This window comes from Microcaecilia unicolor, chromosome 4, assembly GCF_901765095.1.
Source record: "Microcaecilia unicolor chromosome 4, aMicUni1.1, whole genome shotgun sequence".
Taxonomy (NCBI): domain Eukaryota; kingdom Metazoa; phylum Chordata; class Amphibia; order Gymnophiona; family Siphonopidae; genus Microcaecilia; species Microcaecilia unicolor.
The window spans coordinates 265,191,643-265,219,531 of NC_044034.1; the positions used below are offsets into that span (position 1 = coordinate 265,191,643).

At 44.4% G+C, this 27,889-nt stretch overlaps 1 protein-coding gene across 1 annotated transcript in view; it reads left to right on the top strand.

Moving 5' to 3' along the window:
* The window catches only part of GAS6 (growth arrest specific 6), a 132,171-nt gene that overhangs the window by 41,137 nt on the left and 63,145 nt on the right, over positions 1-27,889 (top strand). Inside the window, exons 3-4 of the mRNA XM_030201493.1 lie at positions 23,198-23,222; positions 25,098-25,160. Coding sequence (XP_030057353.1) covers positions 23,198-23,222; positions 25,098-25,160 — 88 coding nt within the window. The remainder of the gene's footprint in view (positions 1-23,197; positions 23,223-25,097; positions 25,161-27,889) is intronic.

Consider the following 27,889-nt stretch of genomic DNA (forward strand, 5'->3'; position numbering starts at 1 on the left):
GGTTCCGTCACCACCAGCGAGAAAGATTTAGGATTTATTGTGACCAACACACTGAAATTTTCAGCCCTGTGTGCAGCAGCTGCCCAAAAGCAAATCAAATGTTAGGGATCATTTGGAAAGGAATAGAGAACGAGTCTGAGAATATTGTGGAGAAGTCCATGGTGCCAACTGCATCTTGAGTAGTTTGTGCTGTTCTTGTCTTTGCATCTCTCACATGAAGGATCTAGTGGAACTAGAAGACGTTCAGAGACGAGCAACAAATATGATACAGGGGATAGAACCACCTCGCTTTGGAAGAAAAACAAAACAGGGCTTTTCAGCTTTGAGAAAAGATAACAGGGACTATTATAGTAGTTTAAAAAATCACGAATGGGGTGGAGCACTTAAACAGGAAGTGATATTTTACTCTTTCAAATAAAAGAAGAATATACCACATAAAACTAACAAGCAGCAGTATGAAAATGAATTCTAGAAAGAACTTTTTGTTTTTGCAGTCTGGAATCTTATTGCCAGGGCGCATGGCTAAGGCGACAAAGGTTTGGAGGAAAAGTTCATAAAAACTTATTAGCCAGGTAGACTTCGAAAAGCAATCACTTACCTCTGGAAATAAGCTATAAGAAGTAGATCTATTGGATATTTTTGACCAGGACTGGCCACTGTCGGAGACAGAATGTTGGATTTAATGGACCCAGTCTGCATCAGAGGAGCCATCTTATGCCCAAATATTCTAATCAGCCTGGCTAAGACTGAAGGAAATGCCTTTTGAGTGGAATAACACAGATGAAGATGAATAGAATGTAAGCCGCATTGAGCCTGCCATGAGTGGGAAAGCGTGGGGTACAAATGTAACAAAAAATTAAAAAAAATAAAATAAAAATAGATCAACTCTTCATTACAGAATAGACCAAACCTAAGGAGTAATGAAGGATGATACACAAGGCAGAGAATGCTGTAGCGTGGGGAGATTTCTTGACACTGTTTCTAGTAATCAACTCAACTGCAGGGAGTTGTGTTAACCTTCAAAATTGTGCTTGTTGTAATCTTTTTTTTTCCTCGTCATACATAATAGGCGAGTCCTTTCAAAATACATTCAAATATTAGAATTTATTGAAATATTAATGTTATATTTTATTCCTTTAGAATCAGCAGCAGATGAATCCAGAGACCTGTGAGTTGTGTCCATCTACCAGTAGGTGGAGAAGAGAGCACTGATTTGCCCTGTGCATATAGGACATGACGCTGCCTGGCCAGTCAGTATTCTCTATTTCCAGCAGGCAGGCAGACATGTTTCATGGGCTCCTGGCTTCATCTGTGGTGGCTCCTGTTCTGACTTGGCTAGTTCAGTAAAGCTGGGGGTGTTCCCGATTGAAAGGTGCCAGCTTCAGGGGGTACACCTGCAGGCATATTTTCAAAGCACTTAGCCTTCCAAAGTTCCATAGGTTTCTATGGAACTTTGGAAGGCTAAGTGCTTTGAAAATATGCCTGGTCACCCCGGGTCCCTCCCCCACCCCGTTCTCCTCTCCTTAAATTAATTTGCCAACCTTGCCTTCCTCACAGCTCTGCCTGTAGTTAAAAAATAAAGGGGGGGGGAGGGTTGCACTTTGTTTTTTTGGCTATTTAGGGAGAGAAAGCTTCCTGCAGCTTTACACCCTGTGTTGGTGGGATTCCTCAGGCTCTGGTGGTGAGTGTATCTTTTTTTTCTTCCCTCAGTAAAATAAAAAGGACAAGAGCAGGGGGACACAGGAAGCAGGATTTAACAGACCACTTTTGCAGGAGGTATTATGGCTGCAGAATTAGTGAAACACTGCTCCCCCTGTAAGAAGCAGTGAGCAGCGTCCAGCCTGTGCTCCGCGGGGCGTTCAGGCCCCGAGGCCTTAGATGGTGCCAACAGCGAGGTGAAAGAAGGGGTTTCCTGCGCGCCAGTCACACGCTTCTCCTCGTGCTGAAGACGCAGTGGCCATTGTGTCCAGGCAGGCAGTGATTCCTGCAGCTCTTCCTTTTCCTTCAGCGGTTGCTCTTCCTGCTACTGTGGGTTACTCCAGTGCTGGGGGAGAAACAGTCTTTCCCTTTTCCTCTGTGTTTGTCTTATTAATGCATCACGCTTTTTTGCTAAAGCAGGCTGCTGCTGGGTCTGACAGCCTGCCTGCAGTCAAAGAGCCTGTTGCTCCTTTGCGCTCTGGCTCTACAGAGACTGTGGCTCCTGCATTGAAGCAGGGTCATTGGAGGTCAGAGTCTGAGGGGGATTTCGACACCCCTGCCTCTCCTGCCCCTTCAGTTAGGGGCGAGAGTTTGACATCCTTGGCAGGAGTGGTTCCAGAAGGGCTTACAGGCTTTGAATATTTCTTCTCCTGAGGTGCAGTCCATTTCTGCTGCTAACCCTAAAATGGCCAGTACTAAGAAGCCCCCTAAGGCTTTCCTAGTTCATGAAGCTCTTCATGAGCTTATTTCTGCACAATGGGCCATGCCTGAAGCAAACCTTCATGTAGCGAAGGCCCCGGCTCATCTTTACCCTCTTACTTAGGAGGAGTTGGACTGCTTACTCTTACCTATAGTGGATGCCCTGGTAGCAGCTGTGACTACGAAAACTACCCTGCTAGTGGAGGGTGGCATTACTCTCAAGGATATACAAGACTGGAAGCTGGAATCCGTCTTGAAGATGTTATTTGAGGTGTCTGCCTTGTCTTTGGAAGCAGCCATCTGTGGCTCCTATGCTGCCCATGCTTCCCTTTTGTGGGTGCAACAGGTGGCTGATGCCCTGTTGGACTCAGGAACGCAGCCATCCTTGAAGCTTTTGGATTTTGAAACCGGGCTGGCATATCTGGCTGACACTTCATATGATCTGGTAAGAGCTTCAGCCAAGCAAATGGCTTTGGCTATTTTGAGTCGTAGTTGGTTGTGATTATGTCACTGGGTGGTGGATGCAGCATCTAGGCAATGTTTGGTCAAGTTACCTTTTAAAGGTAAACTCCTCTTTGGAGGGACTTGGAGAAACTGGTCAAAGACCTAGGGGATTCTAAGACTCAGCGCCTACCGAAAGACAAACCTCTGTCTTCTTCTAGGCCATCTCAGCAATGGCCTCGTTTTCGTGATACTAGGAGCAAAGGCCTCAAATACAAATCAACGTATGCATCCAGCTTTTCCTATTAAGCGCACAACTATGGAACGCTTTGCCAAAAATAGTAAAAACAACATACAGCCACCTAAGTTTTCCGGAAAGAACTAAAAACAAACTTGTTCAGGAAGGCATATCCCACCGATCCAACGTAAAAGACTGAGTACCTGCAACACAACAAAACCAAAGATCGTAATGGACACACCCAACTTCCCCCTTCCTCCCTAAATTCCCCAATATATCAACTATACCCTATTCTAACATAATAACACCTTGTATTTGTTCATAGTGGAACTGGCGAAAGCCATTACGGTACTGTGTAAGCCACAGTGAGCCTGCAAATAGGTGAGAAAATGTGGGATACAAATATAACAAATAAAAAAAAAATAAATAAAAACATGTTTGGTTTGCATAGTGTAATTGCAGTTGACACCGGTTATTTTGCTTTCTTCTAATACATCACAAGACTGCAGTGAGAAACTAACCTTTGGGAGTGAATGATTGCATCTCGTAGTGGGATAGGTATTTTATGCATTGTCTAGTTTGAAAACGATGGTGCCAGTTGCTAGATGGTATCCAAATGTATTCAAGCTGAGTACATAGTATCTGTCTCTGAACTGTAGCAGATCCTTATGGGTTCCAGCTTTGTGTCTGTTTATAAGCAATGTGTAGTGTATGTATTCCCTGTTTAGTCTCACTAACTCTAGCAATGACACAACAAAAAGACTGAGGGCCTGATGTTTAAAAAAAAAAAAAAAAAGAAGAAGCTGAGCCCTTAAATTTGTGGTTTAATTTCAGCCAAACATCTTGTTTTAATTTTAGGAGTGTGAAAGTTTTATGCTTGTAAATTTAGGCCTAGATTTGAGTCTAATTTATGAGCCTAGTGCTGAAAGTCGGTGCTAATCTACTTTTTCCCTACCCTAAAACTGCCCCTATTGCCACCCACTTCTTGTGCTCTTAAATTTACAAGATTATTGATATTGTGAGCATAAATTTAGAAACTTAGCTCTAGCAAATTTTCAAAAGAAGCCAATTTATTATGAAAAGCAGAGGAGACATGATTTCTTGTACCATTTTATAGTTGCAGTTAAGGCTGTAGTATCCTACTAAGAAAATGCTACAATAAACTACTTCTGTAGCGAGCAGAGAAAATATTCTTCATGATTAAGAGCACTGTTTACTAAGGTGCAATAGCATTTTTACCGTGTGCTAAAAATTAGCGAGTGCTAAACACTAGAGACACCCATATATTCCTAGGGGTATATCTAGCATTTAGTATGCACTAAAAACGGTAACGCGCCTCTAGCACAGCTTAGTAAACACGGCCCAAACTGTGCTATAACTTCCTTGGCATGTAAGAGAGGGAATCCAAAGCACACCCAAACAAACCAGGAGATAAAAAAGCACATTAGGGGTGTCAAAGCAGTACTTTATTGAACATGAAATAATACTATGACATTGTGGCGTTTTCTGCTGAATGAAGTTGAGATTGTGTGATAGCGTTTTCACTACTCTGGTTTGATGCTCTGCGCCATTTTTGTTTTTGGCAACTTCATTGTTTCATGCTTTTAAAGTATTGGTTCATTTTTTTTACAGACTGATTAAATTGAAGATTGTCTCTGCACAAGACCCCTGTCGCAGGCGGTTTTTTTCCATAACACAGACTGTGTCGGGGCTGTTCAGTAAAGTACTGTGTTGACACCCCACATTCTTGAAGGCTCCTTGTGCTTTTTTTTTTGTCTCTTAACATATCTGCTCTGATGCTAAGGAAGTTGAATCCAGAAACTTATGTATTATGAACAGCAAGTGGAGATAGAGCAATACTGTATGACCAGAAGCCTCACTGTCTCCAGCAGGCGGTGGACAGTCTCGCATAAACTCCTGGTTTCATTGCTGCAGTTGAGCTCCTGTTCCAGTTGAGCTTGGTGGTGGCGGGAGGGGGGGAGGAATGTTAAGCCTTCTGCTGGTGTGCCAGGTCCCTCCCCCACCTCACCTTCTGCTGCAGGTTTGACCTTCTCCTTCCTCAGAGTGTTTGAAAAACAAAACAAAACTTTAAAAAGAGGTAATAAGAGACCCCTACTTGAAGAAGGGGTTGGATGTCCTTAAAATCCAGCAGTTCCTCACAGAGAAACTACGGCTTCAGACTTCACCAACGGTCAGCATTCAAGGGGTGAGTACCACTTTAAGGGGCCCTTTTACCAAACAGCGATAAAAGGTGGCCTGTGGGGGTGTTGACACGTGGGATTGCCACACACCAAGGCCGTCTTTTACCGCGACCGATAAAAAGGCCTTTTTAAAAAAGGGTCAGTAAATGGCCATACGGTAATTTAAATAATTGCTGCGCTGCCATTTACTGGAGCTCTTACTACCTCCTATTTAGGAGGCGGTGAGGGTTCCGCCAGGCACACCCCAGTTCTAGAAAATACAAAGGTATTTTCTAGCTCTGGAAATGGCATGCGGAAAAACCAGAACTACTGCCAGGTTCCTTGGTGAGCCTGGTGGTATTTGCCGCATGCTAAGCTGGAGGTAGCCCTACCACTCTTTGATAAAAGGGCCTCTAAGACACAAAGACGAGTCAAGATGGCGTCAGTAACGGATGTGCGTTCCTAAGCTCCCGAGACCCATCGTTAGACTACCGAGGGAATTCTCTTTTTCTCCGTTTAAAATGGGGAAGAGAAAGGGGAAGACGGTGGTTCCTACCTCCACGATTCCACCGACGACGCCAACCTCTCGACAGCCGACTTTGGAGGTCTTTGGAATTGGGACCCATGGCGAGCGGATCTCTGCTTCGACGGGTTCGACCTTTTTGGATACGGACCGCAGCATTGAAGGAGTGACGTTGAGTCCTCCTTCTCACACTGTTCCACCACAACCCGGAAGCGAAAGAGTGCCTGAGGGACCACGGCAGTTGGAAATGTTATTCGCAACACCGTTGGGAGGAGGACCGTCAGGCACCTCAACCCCGGGGAAAGAAACAGCAATGCAGGAGCAGTTGCGGGTCGAGGCTCCTGCTCCCCGGAGTGTTACTATCGGGAACAATGGTGGATTACAAAAACCAACAGTGGTGACTATGAATTCATTATGGGATGCAATTCAAGGGGTCAATAGCACACTGCTTCAAATGAATATTTCCATAAAGGGAGAAATTAAGGAATTAAAACAAACCAGTGATAATCTGTTTAATAATTTACAAGAACAGAAAGAAAAAGTCTTGAAGATGGAGGCTGAAGTTGAAAAACTTCAAAATCTAACGTTTTCCTTAACTAAAGAAAAAGAAATTCAGGGAAAGAAATTGGAAAATTTGGAAAATAACTCTCGAAGAAATAACCTTAGGTTAATTAATTTTCCAAAATCACCCTTAGTACCAGCTATAGATATGCTTAAAAGATATTTTATTCAAATATTGGGAATCTCAATGGAGGGTTTTCCCCCCATAACGAGAACCCAATATATTATGGGTGTCTCTAAACCTCCAAAAGATCAAATCTCACCTGATTTAAACTTGACAGAATTTCTAGAGAACTCTTTAGAAGTTATCACAGAGAGAACAACATTGATTGTGACTTTCGCTTTAGAAATGGATAGAAATAATGTTTTGAGACTCTACTTTCGCCATTTGACTGATATCTTCTTGGGTCAAAGAATACAAATATTTCCAGATTTGGCAAGGAGTACGCAGAAGAGGAGGAAAGATTTTTTGATTTATAAAAATAGAGTTCTTAAAATGGGTGCCACTTTTTTGCTTAAATTTCCTTGCAAATGTTATATTACCTTTGAATCTGTTAACTATATATTCTTTACCCCCTCGAAGCTACTAGAATTTATCGACTCCAAGCAGAGTGCTAATGTACCTGGAGTTTTGCCTCCCTAGTTAGAAATGCTGTTTAGTTGGCTGCAAATATCTGCTATGTCCCTTCCGTTTAAATAATGTGTTTATTGTTAATATTTGATTTCCTAGTATCTTGACTCAATTAATAGTGGACAAATTTGAAATACTATTTACCTTAGATAATGATATATTGTTTATTTCCTTATATTTTTTTTTTGCTGATATTGCCGATTTTTATATCGTTTGATGTAAATGAAAAATTTATAAATAAAGAGTTAAAAAAAAAAAAAAAAAAAAAAAAAAAAGGGCCTCTAAGAATTTTATTACTGTTAGGTTTTCTTTGTTAGCGGCAATTTCCCATATGACGGCTGAGGCTCTTAATCTCTCACTGTGGGACACAGAGAGCAGTGTCAGGAGTCTGTCTGGCATGTTTGGGGGTTCATGAGCAGCAATCTCAGTGGTGGGAACTTTGGGTTCCCACATGCCAAGCAGTGTCACCTCCTTCTCAGGCACTTGTTTCTGATACTGTGGCCATTTTGTGTAATCATGACTCTTTTACATCATCTCACAATTCTTCCCCAGAGACTCAGGAGCATGTGAGCTGTTCAGTTGTGGCTTCAAGGGGCTCTCAAGCTGCTGCTGCTTCTGCCATTTCTACTTATGAGTCCCAGATGCCTTTTCCTCCAGAGGTTTTGTTAATGCATCAGGCTTTCTTGCTTAAGAGGGTTAATTCTGGGCTAGATTCTTTCCAGGATGTTTGTTCTTTCCCAGTGGGCCTTTCTAAAAGGAGGTGCTTGGATTAATTCTCGGAGTTGCACCCTGCTTCCCTTCCTTTCCCTGTGCCTTCTAAGGTGCCATTTCCTCGAATTCTATGAATTCTGGGCTGCCTGAGGTTTGGGAGGAAGGGGAGCTCTTGGTAGATGAGGTTGATGACCCTGTGGCAGTTAGGATGTTTCATAGAGAAGAACTCTCTTCCTTCATTACTAAAGCGCTGGAAGTGCTGAGTATCTGTTCTTCCTCTGCTAATCATATGATGGCTAACATCAAGAAGCCACCCAGGTCTTTTCTGGTGCATGAAGCCATGCAGGAACTAATTACTGCCCAGTAGGCTATGCCAGATACCAGCCTGAGAGTGGCTAGGGCTATGGCTCGCTTGTATCCAGTATCCCAAGAGGACTTGGAGAGATTCAGGCTCTCTAAGGTTGATGCCTTAGTGACAGCAGTGACCAAGAAAGGCAACCCTGCCTGTGGAAGGATCAAGGATCCTCACCCTATCTAATGTCACTGTAATTGATTCATCAGTACATTGTAAGCCACTTTGAGTCTGCTTTTTGTGGAAAAAAGTGGGGTATAAATGTTCATAAATAAATAAGATAGAAAGCTAGAGTCTGTTCTGAAGCTTTTGTTTGAGGTCTATGACTTACCCATCAAGCCTTGGTGTGAAGTTCATATATTGCTAGGGCTTTCTTGTTGTGGGTGCAGAAGGTGGCTGATTCACTTTCACCCTCTGATGCTCCCATTTCTCTGGAGTTTCAGGTTATGGAAACTGGCCTAGTGTATCTGGCAGATTCTTAGTATGATCTTATCTGAGCATCTGCTAAGCAAATGGCTTTAGCAGTCACCGCCAGGCATTTGCTTTTGCTCCGTCATTGAGCAGTGAATGCTCTAAGCAGTGGCTGACCATACTTCCTTTTAGAGTGAAGCTATTGTTTGGGGATGTTTTAGAGAAGCTGGCCAAGGACTTAAGGATCTAAGACTCAATGACTTCCTGAGGACAAACCTATGGGTTCCTTTTAATCCTCCCAATCTCGTCCTCAACTAAGGGATACTAGGCTTGGAAAGGCTCCTTATTAGAGACCAAGTTTTCAGCAAAAACAGTCCTTTTGTTCAGATAGGAAATCTTCTGCACAGTCCTCCAAACCCTCCCTGGCTTCTCATACCTCACAATGATGGGATTGTGGTCCACTCTTCTCAGGACTCCATTGGAGGCTGTCACTCCACATTTTTCGAGCAGTAGACCAAAGTTACATCAGGGTCTTGGACATTATCAAAGACAGTTACAGATTAGAGTTCTGCTCTCCAGTTGCAGATTTTGTTTCTTGGAGTCACTGTTCTTTCCACTCTGGAGAACTTGCAAGCTCTAGGAGCGGTTCTTCTGGTTCCATCCCAAGAGAGAGGCGAGGGCTGTTATTCCACTTATGTCATGGTGCCCAAGAAAGGAGGCTTCTTTTGACCGATTCTTGACCTCAAGTGGGTAAACAAGTTTCTGTGGGTCAAACACTTCTGCATGGAAACCTTACACTCTGTGATGGTGGTGGTAAGTTTGGAGGGATTTCTTACTTCTCTAGACCTCAAGGAAGCCTATTTTCATATTCCCCTTTGACCGCCCCATCAACGTTTCTTGAGGTTTGCAGTGGCCGGTCAGCACTTTTAGTTTCAAGTCATACCCTTCGTTCTTATGGCTCTCAGGACATTTTCCAAAGTCATGGTAGTTGTGGCAGCATTCCTCTGGAAGGAGGGCATCAGGGTTACTCCATATCTGGATGACTGGCTGATCAGAGCCGCCTCCTTCCAGGACAGCCTGAGGGTCACCTCCAGGGTGGTAGATCTCCTTCAGTCCCTTGGTTGGGTGATCGGATTTTCCAAGAGCTAGTTACAGCCTTCCCAGATGTTGGAATACCTCAGGGTTCTTTATGATACTTGCCAGGGCCAGGTGTTTTATTTCAGACCACAGGAGGCTCAGACTTCAGCAGCAGGTTCGTCTCTTGCTGCAACTTCCCAGTTCTCGAGCCTGGGATTATGTGCAAGTCCTGGGATCCATGGCAGCAACCTTAGAGGTGGTTCTTTGTGCCAGGGCTCGTATATACCCCCCTCCAGCAGTCTCTGCTGTCTCGCTGGTCACCTTTAACACAGGAGTACATGATGTGTCTGTTTTGGACACTGCAGGTGAATATTGGTATTTCCTGGTGGCTTTAGTCCACCACTCTCCAGAGGAGACTTCTGTGTCATCTCTGTGATGGATAGTGGTGGGCACAGATGCAAAACTCATAGGGTGGGGGGTACATTGACTCTATCACAATGTTCAAGGCTTCTTGAGCAAGACGGAGGCTCACTGGCCCATATATCGCCTAGAACTGAGGGCAGTCCGGAGGGCCCTGGTGACATTTCAGTCCATCCTGGAGTGTGGAGGAGTGGCCTAGTGGTTAGGGTGGTGGACTTTGGTCCTGGGGAACTGAGGAACTGAGTTCGATTCCCGGCACAGGCAGCTCCTTGTGACTCTGGGCAAGTCACTTAACCCTCCATTGCCTACCGCATTGAGCCTGCCATGAGTGGGAAAGCGCGGGGTACAAATGTAATTAAAAAAAAAAAAAAAAATCCTCCGGTGCCATCTGGTCTGGATTCTGTTGGAATGTCAGTGGCATGCATCAACAAACAAGGTGGCACTCGGAGTGCATTGCTTTTGGTGAAAGATCGACTATTGTTTCAGTGGGTGGAGAAGCATATTCCCATGATATCAGCTCACATAGTTGTGGTCCCTTGAACGTTCAAGCAGATTTTCTCAGTTGTCATGCCCTTAGCCCAGGGGAGTGGGCATTGGTGCCAAATGGCTTCCCGCTGATTGCATGGTGATTGGGGACGCTGACAATGGATCTGATGGCATCCAGTGGCAATGCGAAGGTCCAGATTTGTTTCTCAAGATGAAGAGAGTTCAGTTCTGAGGAGATCGATGCCTTACTACAACCGTGGCCACCATCAGAGTCACTGTATATCTTTCTCTTGGCCAGTGATGGAGAGTCCTACAAAGGATCTTTGGCCAGTTGGGCAAAGTAATTATGGTAGCTCCGGCTTAGCCTAGGCGTCCTTGGTATTCCGATCTCATCCAGCTTCTTGTGGACAAACCCTTTCAGCTTCCAGTACTTCCAGACCTTCTCTCTCAGGGCCCTATAACTATGGAAGATCCATCCTTATTTGGTCTTATGGCCTGGCTCTTGAAAGATTGAGGAAGAAAGGCTCTTCTGAAGAGGTTACACCTCTTCTTCAGACTACGAAGTGTTCGGCTTCCTTTTCTTGGGCAAGAATTTGGAGGGTTTTCGAACTTGGTGTTCAGAATTATCTATCTGTCCCTTTCAGTTGTCCTTGCCTCAGATTTTGGCCTTTCTACGGGAAGGTTTTAAAAAGGGTTTGGATTTCTTAGAGTTCAGGTGGCAGCCTTAGCTTGTTTCAGGGATCATCTGTCAAATTCCTGCATTGCTGCTTATCCTGATGTGGTTCATTTTCTAAGAGGGGTCAGCCATCTTGGCCTCCGCTCCATTTGTTTTTCCTGGACTGGAGTCTCAATTTGGTTCCTCTTGCTCTTCAGACGTCTCTATTTGAGCCTCTTAAGAAGGCTACTGTAAAGGATCTTACTTTGAAATTGGTGTTTTTGGTTGCCATTTTGTCAGCCAGATGCATTTCAGAGCTTTAGGTATTTGCATGCAGGGATCCATTCCTTTGCTTCTCTGAAGCTAGGGTCACTATGGTTTCATCTTTCCTGCCAAAAGTTGTCTCAGTTTTCCATCTTAATCAGCCATTGTTTCTGCCCCCTTTCAAAGGACAGGACTATGCAGAGGAGTTCTAGTCGCTGTGTTTTATTTAATGTCTTCAGATTACTCCTTTGGTATCTGGAGATCACCAATCACTTTTGTCATTCATATAATCAGTGTGTTTTAGTTGGGGGGGCCCAACAAGGGCTGTCAGGCCTCCAAAGCTATGATTGCTCGATGAATTAAAGAAGCCATTTCTTCAGTGTGCTTAGTTTGGGTGGAAGTTCTCCTGTTTCTGTACAAGCTCACTCTACCAGAGCACAGTTGGCATTGTGAGTGGAATCCCATACCTTTTCTCTTGAAGAAATTTGTATATCCTCATTGCACACTTCTTCTAAGCATTATCATTTGGACATGGCAGCCAGACCAGAAACATATTTTGGTGCATTGGTCATCTCTGTGGGTATTTCTGCGTCCTGCCCTACTTAATGACTTCTCTATCCCATAAATTTCTGGATTCATCTGCTTTGATGCTAAGGAAGGAAAAATTATGTACTACCTGATGATGATTTTCTTTCCTGTAGCTATAGCAGATGAATCCAGAATCCCGCCCTCAGTGTGTCTCTATCCTTTGTGGGATGCCTGTTTCTCTGTTTTGACAGTTGGTTGGGTTATATATGCATTGTTCTTACGTTCTGTTCTCTTACTGTTCCTTCTGTTTTATGAGAAATACTGGATCACCAAGAGCCTTAAGAGGCATATTTTCAAAGCACTTAGCCTTCCAAAGTTCCATAGAAACCTATGGAATTTTGGAAGGCTAAGTGCTTTGAAAATATGCCTCTTACTGTCCTATGTGTCTGAGTTCAGTTTTGCACTCTATCTCCACCTGCTGGTAGATGGTCATAACCCGTAAGTTTCTGGATTCATCTACTATAACTAAAGGAAACAGAATTATCAGGTAAGACATTTTTTCATAAATGTGTGGGCTTGATATTGTTGGAAGCTGAACTTTGTTTTCTGTAGGCTAAATATAGTACAGGGGTATTTAACCTTTTTTTGGTTCCCATACCCTTTTAACTGATCAAAGAAACCCTCACACCCCTTTCCCAAACCATGTGTGTACTAGTGACTACTAACAGCTGCATATGTTGCTGTTAGCCACTAACTAGGGGATTCTATAAGTGGTGCCTTAGGTTAGGTGCTAATTCTGCACTCAGACACGTTCTAATGGATGCAAGGCACTGAAACGGCAGATCAGTATGGAAATACACTTACGTTCCTAGTTATAGGATAGCGCCTAAGTGTAATCATTCACAGTTCCAAAGGGAGGGGCATGGGCATGTTAGGGGCATCTATGTGTATCTGCAGTGGGGTGTTCCCATGGGAGGAGCATGGGTGGGTCAAGGGGGTCCCAGAAAATTGCATGCAGTATTATAGAATACCACGGATGTGTGCCCAACTTGCATGCACCAGGATTTACACCTGGTTTCAGTTGGTGTAAGTCCTTGCGTCCAAAGTTGGGCATGGAATTCAGTGCCCAGTGCTACTCTATAAAGAGTGCCCTTTATAGAATAGCGCTGGGTGCCATTTACTGAATCCAGCCTTAACTGTGCTAGCTACTAACATGCTGCTAAAATTATAGTAGTGCACATTTATACTACCAATAGCTGTCTTAATAGTGCCTCCACTTTCTCTAGAATGTTTCAAAAACTTAGCTCAGATTTCAAGAGCCTACTCTGCATCATGCCTTGATCTCTTACCACACCCCTTGGGGTAGCGGGCAGCCGGGCACCACTGGTTAAGAATCCCTAGCATAGTAAGTTTCAAAAACCAGCTTTCCATTCTGCTTTGTTTTATTACATTCCTGACTTCTAATGAGAGTTTTTTGTTGTAGCGTCTCTCTTTTTTTATTATTTTTTTTTTTATTTGCTTATTTTATGAGAATCTTGGGCTCTGTTTTCTTGTCGCATTTTTAGTTGCATCAGGTTTAGACTTGGAATATTCAGTCTGATGGGTTCCCCCCCCCCCCTTTTTTGGGGGGATCCATGCTGGGGACCAGCTTTTCCTTTGCCTAGGGCAGTTATTCACAATTACACCACTCCCACTGACTTCACAATGGGAGCTCTGGCACAGCAGTCTTTTTTGTCTTGGGGGCAGTTTCTTCAAATAGGTTAGTTTTGTGCATACCATGGCAGGAATGAACCTCACTCCTAAGCCAGGGCATGTGGAGTATGATCTCAGTCTCTCAAATTTACTGCTAACACTTGCCGTAAAACTTGCATTGTGCCAAAGAGAGCTTCCCTCTTGAGTTCTTAAGATGTAACATGTATAGGCAACCTGTCCACTTGTTTCTGGAAATTCTTTTTGATTGCCTGTGTCATCCAAATTAGTGTTAAATATTTCTGTATCTTTCTGCCATATATTTATGTCATCATTAAAATAAAAATAACAACAAAACGATAATAAAAATAATATACAATTATATGAGTCAAATGACAAATAGTGTACACAAAATTTACAAGGATAGAGAAACTCTGTACTGTGCAAAATTTTTATATGGATCAAAAGACAAAGGATGGTGTTCACATAAATGCACTGGGGTAGACAAACTTTATGCAAACTACTTAGTGTAAAAAGGACAATAAGTATTGTGTACAGATATAAATATAAATAAAATCACACATAAAAAGATGTGCCCATAGTGTGTAATAGTGAGGAACATTTATATTATATATATATATATATATATATATGTAAATAGAGAGAGAGAGATTGTGTACCACCACATTCCCATCTCATGGTGTGAAAGTTACAAAGTACAATATATAAAGAGTATAGAGAGGGAAAAGAAACTGATCTTATTGAACAGTAGGTAGTAAACGAACATCATGATACTGAGCATCAAGTAAATAAAATAGTCTATGAGAAAAAAAATAAATTAATATATATAATAAAGTGACTGAGTGAATAAAAAAGGGGGAATTAATGTGTTTAGCGAGGTGGCTAAAAGTGGAAAAAAGCACCGAAATCCAAGAGACATAGGTATTTGTAAAGATAAATCCCACAAAGAGACAATACAGATCCACCTAGCAAGTGTGAAACACATAGGAAAGAATACTCATGGGAACATAACCTATAGATGGGTCGGAAGATAAAGGAGCTATTGTACGCGGAGACAATAAGCATGCAATGTATTGTTTTATCAGCATAGTTTTAGGAAAAAATACCAGTTTGTGTATTCCATAGTGTCCCATGGAGGGTCATAATTCAAAGGGGCGTATTATCGAAACAAGATGGGGTCCATCTTTCGTTTCGATAATACGGTTGGGGATTCCCAAATTGCGAAATTTAGGTCGACCTTAGAGATGGTCGTCCCCGATTTTTGGTGATAATGGAAACCAAGGACACCCATCTCAGAAATGACCAAATCCAAGCCCTTTGATCGTGGGAGGAGCCAGCATTCGTAGTGCATTGGTCCCCCTAACTTGCCAAGACACCAACCGGGCACCCTAGGGAGCACTGCAGTGGACTTCAGAAATTGTTCCTAGGTGCATAGCTCCAATACCTTGGGTGCTGAGCCCCCTAAAACCCACTCCCCACAACTATACATACTACCATAGCCCTTATGGGTGAAGGGGGGCACCTACATGTGGGTTTGTGATGGGTTTTGAAGGGCTCACATTTACCACCACAAGTGTAACAGATGGGGGGGGGGGGCCTGGGTCCGTCTGCCTGAATTACACTGCACCCACTAAAACTGCTCCAGGGACCTGCATACTGCTGTCATGGAGCTGGGTATGATGTTTGAGGCTGGCATAGAGGCTGGAAAAATATTTTAAAAAATAGTTTTTTTAGGGTGGGAGGGGGTTGGTGACCACTGCGTGGAGTAGGGGGAGATCATCCCTGATTCCCTCCGGTGGTCATCTGTTCATTTAGGGCACATTTTTGTGGCTTGGTCGTAAGAAAAAAAGGACCAGGTAAAGTCGTCCAAGTGTTTGTCAGGGACGCCCTTCTTTTTTCCATTATCGGTCGAGGACGCCCATGTGTTAGGCACGTCCCAGTCCCGCCTTCGCTATGCTTCCGACACACCCCTGTGAACTTTGGTCATCCCCGCGACGGAAAGCAGTTGAGGATGCCCAAAATCGGCTTTCGATTATGCCAATTTGGGTGACCCTGGGAGAAGGACGCCCATTTTCCGATTTGTGTTGAAAGATGGGCGCCCTTCTCTTTAGAAAATAAGCCTGCTGGTGTCTGTCTGTTTCTGTTGGCAAATTAACTCTGAAGATTTAATGGGGTGGGATGAAACTTGGCATACAGTGAGTTTGAAAATAGGCCAAATTATGTGTGTGGGAGGGAGAAGGGTTCCAGAGAAATAAGCCCCTTCCTCCTACCCCCACCCCCCCAAAAAAAAAAAAAAAATTGGCCCAATGCATTTTAGTGGGAAAAGGAGTTCAAGATTCTGTAGCATAGATGCTTGGAGTGAAATGTAGCAGTTGAACAAAGTAGTTAAGGTGGAATTCCCTACTTTTCTACAGCCCCAGAAGTACCCACTTGCTACTGACCCCACCACCAATGTTCCCTCTAAGTTGTGCAGGAGTCCTTTATTATTGCCAGTGGGGTTGGTTCTACAATATTGTGTTTTTCAATCACTTTGGACAGGCAGGCCCCGAGTCCTGCAGAACTTGCCTGTTCCATGCTACTGGAATAGCACCCCCACTGGCAGGAATATAGATGAAGGACCCCCGCACAACTTGGAGGCAGGGCCGGTCTTAAGGCGAGGCGACCGAGGCGGCCGCATAGGGCCTCGCGCTCAGGGGGGCCCCGCGCAGCGCGCCTCAGGTCGCCCCGCCCCGACCGCCCGAGCACCACTCTCCCTCCCTCCCTCCCTCCCTCCCAAGTTCAACAACGCGCGACGGCGACGTGGTGGGGGCGCTCCGCCCCAGATGTCAGCGGGTGGTGGTGGGTGGGGGGTGCTCCGAGTCCGCTCCCAGCGCTGCTCGTCCTGTCCTGCCTTTAAAACCCAATTTGAAGCGCTGGAGTAACAGGCAGCAGCGCCTCGCGTCTGCCCTTCTACTAAAAATCTCTTCGACGACGTCATTGGGCCTTCCCACATTGAGTCCCGCCCTCCTCTGAGGTAACTTCCAATTACCGCGAGGGCGGGCGGGACTCAATGTGGGAAGGCCCAATGATGTCGTCGAAGAGATTTTTAGTAGAAGGGCAGACGCGAGGCGCTGCTGCCTGTTACTCCAGCGCTTCAAATTGGGTTTTTTTTAAAGGCAGTGAGGGTGGTGGGTCTGAGCGGCAGGAGAATGGAGCTGGTAGGTGGGGAGGGACTCAGATGGGAGAAGGGTGTGGGGCTCTCAGGTGGGGGAAGGGTGGGGTGGGGAGGGGGTTCTCAAATGGGAAGGAGACTGAGGTGGAAGGGGTTCATGGATGGGAGAAGCAGAAGGGGGTGGGGAGGGGGTTCTTGGATAGTTGAAGGGGACGGGTGGGGAGGGGACTGGGGTTCTTGGATGGGAGAGACTGGGGAGGGGGTTCTCGGATGGGAGAAGGGGATGGATGGGGAGAGGACTGGGGTTCTTGAATGGGAGAAGGGGACTGAGGTGGGGAGGGGGTTCGAGGTGGGGAGAAGGGGATGGGGAGGGGGTTCTTGGATGCTTGAAGGGGACGGGTGGGGAGGGGACTGGGGTTTTTGGATGGGAGAGACTGGGGAGGGGGTTCTCGGATGGGAGAAGGGGACGGGTGGGGAGAGGACTGGGGTTCTTGAATGGGAGAAGGGGACTGAGGTGGGGAGGGGTTCAAGGATGGGAGAAGGGGATGGGGAGGGGGATGCTTGAAGGGGACGGGTGGGGAGGGGACTGGGGTTCTTGGATGGGAGAGACTGGGGAGGGGGTTCTCGGATGGGAGAAGGGGACGGGTGGGGAGAGGACTGGGGTTCTTGAATGGGAGAAGTGGACTGAGGGGGAGAGGGGGTTCTTGGATGGTTGAAGGGGACGGGTGGGGAGGGGACTGGGGTTCTTGGATGGGAGAAAGGGACTGGGTCTGAGTAGGGGCAATATGGGAAAATGGGGGCCATGCCTGGGGCTGGTGGGAAAATGGGGTATGCGTGGGTCAGGTGGGAGAATGGTTCTGAAAAGGGGGGCCCTAATAAAAGGCATGTGGATGAAGAGGGCTGGAACTGGGGGCTGAAAAGGAGGTTAGGTGGGATAAGAGGCTGGAGACTGAAAAGGGGCAGGGGCTGAAACGGGGGACTGGGGGCTGAAAAGGGGACAGGGAGAAGTGGCTGGGGGGCTGAAGCTCGGGACTGGTGGGAGAAAAGGGCTGGGGCTGAGATGGGGGACTGGTGGGATAGTGGGGCTGGAACTGGGGGCTGAAAAAAAGGGGCGGAGAGAGGGGCAGATCCTGGATGGGGGAGCAAGAGGGAGGGCAAACCCTGGATGGATGGGAGAGGGAGGGCAAATGGTGGATTGAAGGAGCAGAGAGAAAGGGCAGACAGTGGATGGAAGGGATAGAAAGGGCAGACAGTGAATGGATGGGGGAGAGAGAGAGAGGGCAGACAGGGGGAGATGGTGGATGGAAGGGGCAGAGATAGAGGGCAGATGTGGATGGAAGGAGCAGGAAGAGAGGGCAGACATTGGATGGAGGGGACAGCAGAGAGGGCAGACACTGGATGGCAGAGAGAGACCGAAGACAGATGCTGGATGGAAGGAAGACAGTGAAAAGATGAGGAAAGCAGAAACCAGAGACAACAAACTGTAAATAATATATATATTTAAATTTTTTTGCTTTAGGATAAAGTAGTATTGTAGATATGTTAATAAATGTTTATAATAGAACATGCAAACAAGGTAATCTTTTTATTGGACTAATTTTAATACATTTTGGCTAACTTTCGGAGAACAAAACCCCCTTCCTCAGGTCAGGATAGGATACTGTAACAGTACTATACTGTATTGACCTGAGGAAGGATGTTTTGGCCTCTGAAAGTTAAATATATTAGTTCAATAAAATGGTATTTTATTTTCTATATTTGTTTTATTTCTATTTGTTAATTTGTAAAGTGGTGATTGGTATTTGTTAGTTTTTTTCAAATTTACATCTGCTGTCTTTATATTTTGCACAGTACTAGGGGACATTTTCTGTTTCTGTGGTGTTGCATTGTATGCAGAGTCTGGCATCTTGGGGTTTCATTTTATTTTTTTTTATTTTTTCTCTAAATAGAAAGTTTATGATTACTTATTCTATAGTGGATTAGGGTATATCTGTGTTTGTGAAAAAGACATGGCTTTCATTTGGCACTGACTGCAGGATCGACAAGCCCTGGAGCTGGGGGCCTTGGAGCTCGGAGGGAGGGGTGGTGGGGGCGGAGTTAGGGTGGGGGCGGGGCTAGGGTGGGGCCCCATCAAATTGGTCTGCATAGGGCCCCGAACTTGCTAAGACCGGCCCTGCTTGGAGGGAACATTACCCATCACCTTGCAAACTTCTCCATTCAAACTATACCCAACCTGCAACTGACAACACTCCAAAAACTGCCCCATCCCCCAAACTATTCCCCCTCTACTACCCCAACATGCTTCAGAAAGCTCTCACCTCCTGAAACTCAAGTGTTCCCTTTCTCCCACTGCATGCTCCACACACACAACACAGAACAGATTTATGCATGCACTAGGATTGGACTGTCATTTGTGGCGAAATGTTGTTCATTAATAAATGTGCATTCTTCAGGTGCACACACGTCACCAATAGGGCATGCATGCATGAACCATTGCATTTGTATGCAGTATCAGGAGAAGAGTGTGCCCTCTTCACATAAGTGCACGCTCTTGATCTCATTTGTTTCAATATGAGAAAAACCCCTGGAAATAAATGACACTTATATACACATGAAGACCCCACAGTTACACAGGGAATGCAAATAATTTCATATTCCTTTATTTTATTTTATTTTCTTTGTTAATTCTACTGTGAAAACTACTTCGAGAATGATACAGATTTCTTATGGTTGTTATGTGTATTGCCAAGTAGCTCTGTTGTTATATGGTTGAAAAGTTCTACAATACAGTTTCCGTCCTGAAGCAGCAAGTTTCTTGTGAAAAAAATAGCCCTTGTTGAGGGTTTGGGATAGCCAGTCTTCTTAAGCTGGAAGAGACATTTCAGTCACCAGGGAGTTGTAGGATTTCCTGGCACTAGTGGTTGGAGAAAGATTGGCTACTGCTGCGAAGTGAATCTAAAGATGAACGACTGTAGTTGGGAAGTATTGTGGGATGTTTAAGCTCTTCCTTCAAGATAAGTGGTTTTTGAGCAAGTTTTTTTTTTGTATACTTTTGTAGACATTTATGTTTTGTGGAACCCTTTCATTTGATATGCCTATACTCATTCACTTGGGATGCTTTTTTGATTTTGAATAGAGACAACAGATATTTTGGAATCTTGTTTTTTTCCTATTTGGAGTTTTTTCCCACTGATTCTTTTTTTCCTAGCCTCTGACACCAGTAATAAGAATTGGATTTCCTGTATGATAGAGGGCTCATTATAGTGTATATATGGTCCCCTTTCGGGAATTTTGGGGTGTCAATTGTTTAATTATTTAATATTGTAGGTACTTTGTGAATTGAGTATAAGGTGTAATTGGTACAAACCTTGCATTTTACTTTTTGGCAGGGCCAGAGTAGCCATTGATGCATACATTTGGCATTCAGGAGTCACTGTGTGATGTACTCAAGACTCGAGGTTAGGATTGCCAACTGTGTGGCTTTTTTTTTCGAAAATCAACAGAATTTTACGTTACGCATCTTTCTGGGCATTAATGTGTAGACGTTTTTCAGAGTTTTCAACCACAGTCTGCCTTTCTCTAGTTCCACCCCTTCTCCCTACTAGTGTGAGTGAGCCTGCCCTAATTGTTTCCATTGTAACTAGCAGCAGAGACTGTAGGTAGGATCCAACCAATCGGAAGGTAGTGGGGTTGGGGAGCTGGAAGCCAGCTGTAGTCGCAGGCAGGGAAAAGGTGATCTGGAGGAAGTCTGTAGAGTGTAAAAGTGAAATTTCTGCATATGGTGGGAGGCAGAAGAGAAATGAACCCCCTTCCAAAAATTGCCCAGGGACATTTCTGTGGGAGAAGCACTTCTAACAGCTGCAGTATACTGGTTCCATGGTAACACTAAATAAGTAATTGCACCTTGCAAAGTGTTTTTCCTCCTCATCAAATCTCCTGATCAGACATATAGAAAGTAGAGGCCAACAGAGTTTCGGATTTGGCACTGAAACCAGCCCGAAATTCAGTTTCAGGTTTCGAGTGAAAATGGCAATGCCTCCCTCCTTGCGATCACTGTTCCCTAGGGTCGTAGCTAGGTGGGGCCATGGGAGCCTGGGCCCCCGCAAATTTCGTCTGGGCCCCTGGTTTTGCGGGGGTCTCCAACCCCCACCAGCTGAAGCCTTCTTCAGTGTCGGTCTCCTGCACGCCGCATTCCCTGCCCTCTGCTCTTTCTTCATCCCGATGTCCTGCATGTTCCTTTAAGTGAAAGGAACATGTAAAGGAGCATGCGCAGGGCAGCGAATGTGGCTGCACCGGAGACCAGCGCTGAAGAAGGCTTCGGGGGTTGGGGACCCCCACCAGCACAGGTATTTTCGTTTTGGGGGGGAGCGGTGAGAGGAGGTGAGGGGGAGCGGCAGGGCAGCAGACTAAAATGTGCCCCCCCCCCCCCACCTCGGGCTCTGGTCCCCTCCCACCACGAGGTCTGGCAAGAGCATGGCCAGGTGTGAGCAGGAGTGAGTGGGGATGCTTCTGTGCCCCAATGAAAAGGTAGGCCCAGGAGGGGGCTGCCACTAAGGGGGGATGTTGGGAGTGGGGAAGTGCTGCTGGGTTGGGGGGCATTTTCATTTTTGAGTGGCCAGTTTTGGTTGCAGATTCAGTTTCAGCAGAAACCAAAATCCTGATTTTGGTCAGGCTCTACGTCAGAGGGTGTGGGAGTTGGCCGACACATCCAGCATGGCTGAGGAGAGCCTCTGCATTGAATCACTGTACGTCTGTGCTGCCATGGAGGGTAGGAGCTGGGAGCCAGAAAGAGAAGTTTGAGGGGAGGAGCTAACATCATGAATGGGATGTGGTTAAAGGGGGAGGCAGATGGGGATATTTACATACTATCAGGCTTATTTTTGTAAGTGATCGCCGCCCATCTTCCGACACAAATCGGGAGATGGGCGGTGATCTCCTGAATCTGGCCAAATCGGCATAATTGAAAGCCAATTTTGGGTGGCTTCAATTGCGTTCCATTGCGGGGCCGGCAAAAGTTGAAAGGGGGCGTGTTGGCATGGTAGCGTGGGCGGGATGGGGGCGTGCGTTGAGATGGCCGTCTTCGCCCGATAATGGAAAAAAGAAAGCCGGCCGTCAGGAGAATTTGGTCTGTTTTATTTGGACCCTTTTTTTAGGTCCAAGTCCCAACCCCAACTGACCAGATGACCACTGGAGGGAAGCGGGGATCACCTCCTCTTACTCCCCCAGTGGTAACCACCCCCCTCCCACACACACAAAAAAAAAATCAGACTTTTTTGCCAGCCTGTATGCCAGCCTCAAATGTCATACCCAGCTCCCTGACAGCAATATGCAGGTCCCTGGAGCAGTTTGTAGTGGGTGCAGTGCACTTGAGGCAGGTGGACCCAGGCCCATCCCCTCCCCTTACCTGTTACACTTGTGCTGGTAAATGGGAGCCCCCGAAAACCCACTGTACCCACATGTAGGTGCCCCCCTTCACTCCGTAGGGCTATGATAATAGTGTAGAGTTGTGGGCAGTAGGTTTTGGGGGGATTTGGGGGCTCAGCACACAAGGGAAGGGTGCTATGCACCTGGAAGCTAATTTTGTTTTTTTAATTAATTTTTTTAAGTGCCCCCTAGGGTGCCTGGTTGGTGTCCTGGCATGTCAGGGGGGCCAGTGCACTAGAAATGCTGGCTCCGCCCACGCCCAAATGCCTTACATTTCGCCGGCTCCGGTTTCCATTACGGCTGAAAATCGGAGTCGGCCATCTCATCTAACCCCAGCGAGTGATTTGGCTGGTGCCGTTCGTTTATGCCCCTCTGACACCCATTGCTAAAATCGGAGACAGAAGGTTGCCAAACTACGAATTGTCAGGGAGAGGGGCATAAAATTGGGGTCAGTGCCTGATAATCGTGGACATTTGGTAATACTAGCATAGACACCCAAAGATATACACATACATCGACCAACGTCCCCCCCTCCCCCACCCCCCCACACACTGAGGGCTTGGGAAGAATTTGACGAGTCATGTTTGGCATGCTTTCTCCACTTGTGAAAGTAAAACAAATAGGGGGTGGTGGGCGGGGCCAAATAAATCCTTTCACAACACTGTTTTCAGTAACTTTAGGACAGGAATTCTCAGCATGAACAGCTTATACATAAACGGGTGTTTCATGGGCGTAACCAGTGGCATTATAACAGTAATGAATTAAGCCAGTGTTCCTGGGATAGATTTTTACTTTTTGCAGTAAGTACCCGATGTAACATTCCAGTATGCCATATTTTAGATCCACTTGAAAATAATTATTTCTATTTATAACTTATTCTGCATAAAAGGGGCCGTTCACTAAACAGGCATCTTAATATATAAAGGTGTTTGCAACTGATTAAAGTGCACTAATTGATATTGATAAATGAATATAATAAAAGTAATGCTTATTTGATTAAACCCTTGTTTTACTTTTTCTCTTTCTTTCTCTCTCAGGAATACTTTTACCCAAAATATCTGGGTGAGTTATGATTATCACTTAGAATGCTTAAAGACCTTTTTTTTTAATGACTGCTGACACTAAAGTTCTATCAAGTTATGTTTCATGTAGGTATTCTGCCGAATTCCCTGATTATGCCCGCAGAAATAATTTGTATTGTTTAGTCTTGCGCAGCAGTTGAACAGATCTTTGTAGTCTAGTGGTGTACTCATCTAGCATGTATCTCAAATTTTTTGTTTTAATGGTTTGTATTCCATGTTGAAATCTGACCTTTAGAGGAACAGAATGCTTCGGTGGCTGTTAGGTAGAAGATTACAGCACTTGGTCACCAGTTTTATTCTTGCTAGTGTTTGATGTGGGCCAGTTATGGAATTATGCAAAAATAAATTAGTGAATTTAGGTGCAGTCCACTAAATGGCTGTACCATCTCATTTGGGCACTAAACACCTTAGATGGAGGCCTAGGGAATATGTATTGGAGTAGAGGAGTAGTCTAGTGGTTAGTGCAGTAAACTTTGATCCTGGGGAACTGGGTTCGATTCCCACTGCAGCGCCTTGTGACTGGGTAAGTCATTTTGAAGTCCTTTAACTAAGGTGCGCTGAAAAATGGGCACGTGCAGATCCGTTTTTCAGCGTGCCTGTAAAAGCCTTTTTTAAAAGTTTTGCTGAAAATGGACGTGCGGCAAAATAAAAATTGGCGCACGTCCATTTTGGGTCTGAGACCTTACTGCCACCCATTGACTTTGCAGTAAGGTCTCACACATTAACTGGGCGGTAATCGTCTACAGGTGTGGAATGACGATAACTGCCCAGTTTCCGCCGCGCGCTGGAAAATAAAAATTATTTTCCAGTTTGCATAGCGGACGCACGTAAAAAAAACAAAATTACTGCCTGGGCCACACGGTAGCCGGGCAGTAACTCCGAATTGATTCGCATTGGGCACGCGTAAGGTGCTAATGCGGCTTAGTAAAATGGCCCCTTTACCCTCTATTGCCCCAGGTACAAAAATAAGTATCTGTATATAATATGTAAACCGCTTTGATTGTAACCACAGAAAGGCGTTATATCAAGTCCCATCCTCTTTCCCTATATTTAACATCTCACCCTCTGGCCACAGCCTTAATCCTTCTAAAGTAGAAGTACACTATGTTAGTGGAGAAATGGAAGAGGCTTGCACTACTGCTGTTTGGTGCCTGCTGGTTGATAAAAGGACCCAGTTTTCAATCCTTTCTTTGTAGGAAATGTCAGCAAACTTGCAGTGAAGTACTTACAAAGAAAGACTATTGGAGCCAGTGCTGTCTGCATAGAAGTGCATTGGACTTTGGGTGGAAGGAAGTGTGACCCTTATTAGCATTGCAGTGGTGGTGAAGGATAAAAAAATGGCTACTAAAATAAATTCATAAGACATGATATGCAATTAGAGATTTTTGCTCACAGTGCATGCAGATAAATGAGACCTAACAGCTTTTCGTGGTAGTGCTGTTCCCATAAGGGGAGTACCAAAATTTCTAATTTTTTAAAAAAGAGATGATTGTGTTTAGCAATTTTTTTCCCAATAGTTTGATGCAGCCTCTTACTACTTCTAAATGTTAAATTTTGTAAACACTCTTTCTGTACTTAGGAAAATAGCCAGTACTATTGTTTCATCTGGTGAAATTAAACTATATTTTAATAGGTTACAATTCCCGGCAGTACATCCATATTTTTATCTTAACTGGGAAATATCTTTCAGGGCAGTTGGAGGACGATCCTTATAATGTAGTGTTTTTGTTTTTTTTTATAAAGACCTTCCAAATCATATAAATCATATAAATTTTTAAAATTGGTTGGCTACCTGAGAACTTATATACTGTGCCAGCTGTCATGTGATATGTGTGTTTTGTTTTTTATTCTGCAGAATGTATTAAAATGTTTGCGACACCATTATTAAGAAGCTCTAGTCTAGTTACTTGTGTTCACGGTAAGCCTTTTTGAAGATACTTCTTATGAATGTTATTCTCAAATGTTATACCTTTTTGATATTAAGATTGTTTCAGTTTAGTGTGATTTCTCCCCTGGGAAAAGTAGTGTTCTCTGAGTGCTTGTAGGTGTGTGTTTCCAGTTTCATTGCTAACTAGAAAAGTCAATGTGAGTGCACTTAATGACTCTTGAAGCAGAATAGTCCTTTTGAATTGGGTGTAGTGGTTACAGCTTTGAACTGAGTCAGGAAGGCATACCATTTTGCCTCTATGTTCTGCTGACATCAGTGCAAGTTGCTTTATTATCCTGTATCTCGGATTTCCCCAGCTTTCTCAGGTCAGCAGTACTAATAACCAGTGCAAACTCATGAAACTGTGGAGAGGGAATTTGCTCGACGTTTGCTCCTAGGCCACACCAAGGGAGATATCCTGTGATGCCAGCCCTCTCTGGTTTTAGGACACAGACAGGTGATTCTCTCCCCCCCACCCCAATTGCAGTCCCCCCTCTGCTTCAGAAGTATGTGTAGTTGTTTCCCTGACCCTGTTTCATTGTTCTGGTGGTGATGAAGGTATACGTAAATATGGCGTGTGCCAGTTATTTTTCGCTGCCACATGTTATAGTAAATGACGGCAGATAAAGATCTGTACGGTCCATCCAGTCTGCCCAACAAGACAAACTAATTTTACATGGTATGTGATACTTTATATGTATAACTGAGTTTGATTTGTCCTTGCCATTCTCTGGGCACAGACCATAGAAGTCTGCCCAGCGCTCTTCTTGTACTAAAAGTTCTGAAGATAACGTCGAAGTCCCTTTAAAATTTACACTCAATCCCATCCCTATCTATTCAGTCACGTAGACCGTAGAAGTCTGCCCAGCCCTGGTTTTGCTTTCCAATTACTGGCATTGCCACCCAATCTCCACTAAGATTCCGTGGATCCATTCCTTGTAAACAGGATTCCTTTGTGTTTATCCAACGCATGTTTGAATTCCATTACCGTTTTCATTTCCACCACCTCCCGCGGGAGGGAATTCCACGTATCCACCACCCTCTCTGTGAAAAAATACTTCCTGACATTACTCCTGAATCTGACCTCCCTTCAACCTCAAATCATGTCCTTTAGTTCTGCCACCTTCCTGTCTCCAGAAAGGTTTGTTTGCGGATTAATACCGTTCAAATATTTCAACGTCTGTATCAAGTCACTCCTGTTTCTCCTTTCCTCCAAGGTATACATGTTCAGGTCGGCAAGTCTCTCCTCATACGGTTTGCAACGCAAATCCCATACCATTGTAGCTTTTCTTTGCACTGCTTCCAATCTTTTTACATCTTTAGGAAGATACAGCCTCCAAACCTGAAACAAAACTCTGCAAAACTACAAGTAGTTTGCTTTTTTATTAAACACTCCAATCAATTTGTTGGACCATGGGATGTGCCTAGAGATACTGACTGCCCTATTGGCATATGCATGTTTTACACTCTTTCTCCCTTTCATCTTTCCTTCAGAAGCTAAGAATGTGCTACCAGGCTGTCCTTTTCCAAGAATGGGTGCATATTTCACCAGTGTTGAATTGTGAAATGCAAGTAGATGAAAAGTGTTCAAATCCTAGTCACCTGAATTTAGCCATCATATTGGGCAGACTAACTGGACCGTACTGATCTTTGTCTTCATTTACTATGTTAGTATAGACACTTCACTGTAGTTTGTTCTTAAACCCTGCAATATCTTTTCAGAAAAAATGCTGTGTGTTTCTGACTGTCGCAGTGTCACTGCTTTGTGCACTGTAAAATATAGATCATGCTGTAGCTGCGTGCAACATAGTTTTATTTTGAAACCTTTATGGAGACTTGTACGTGGCGTTTTTATATTCCATGACTTCACAAAAGCACTGCATTTTTTTGTTTTCTCACTTTCTGTTCCTTTCCCCCCCCCCCCCCCCCAACTCTTCTCTTTACTTAGACAACGGAACAAGCACATACTGTGAACAGACATGCATCTCACTTTCCATACTTCAAAGCTAAAAGACAAGTGTGCACTTGTTTTATCATTAAGTCAGCAAATTCTTCACATTCCATAAGATTTCATGTTCTCTCCTCCTGCTCCTGAAAAGAATATTTCTCGAGACCTAAGGTCAGCCTATTGCCTTGTACAATGCAGTCTTGGTTCCAGATTTCTGCAGTGACTTTGGGTGATGTGTAAACCATGGAAAGAGATGCTTAATTTAATACCATTGCACTCTAAAACTTTGCTTTTTGCTAGATGGCAGTTAGGTTGGTTTAAGAATTTCTTACATGGTGAAGCAATCTCAAGTCATTTAAAGCCTGCAGCTGTTAGTATTTTTTTAAGATGAAGCTTCACTGGGGGTATAGTGAAAGATTAGACTAGAAAGTAGAACTGTTTGTAAATGACTGTGTAGCAGTTTGGCTGTGTCAAAAGCTTTGAAAAAAAACACATTTTAAATCTGCATTTGGAAGCCCTTCTAGAGACCAAGTTCTATGGGTTTGTTTTATCTTGGAATTGGGAGCTGATGTGTGCAAGTTAACTCGGTACTAGAGAACGTCTTGCTGAATGTCCCTGCAAATATGCTATTCAGCTGTATTGAACAGACAAGATGTTTTGATCTACTGTAATCTTTCATGACCAAAGCAAAAAAATCTTAAACTAAGGAAGAGATTAGGATTTAGATAATTTTAGATTCATTCTTAAATATGCAGAAGCAAATTATAGTAGC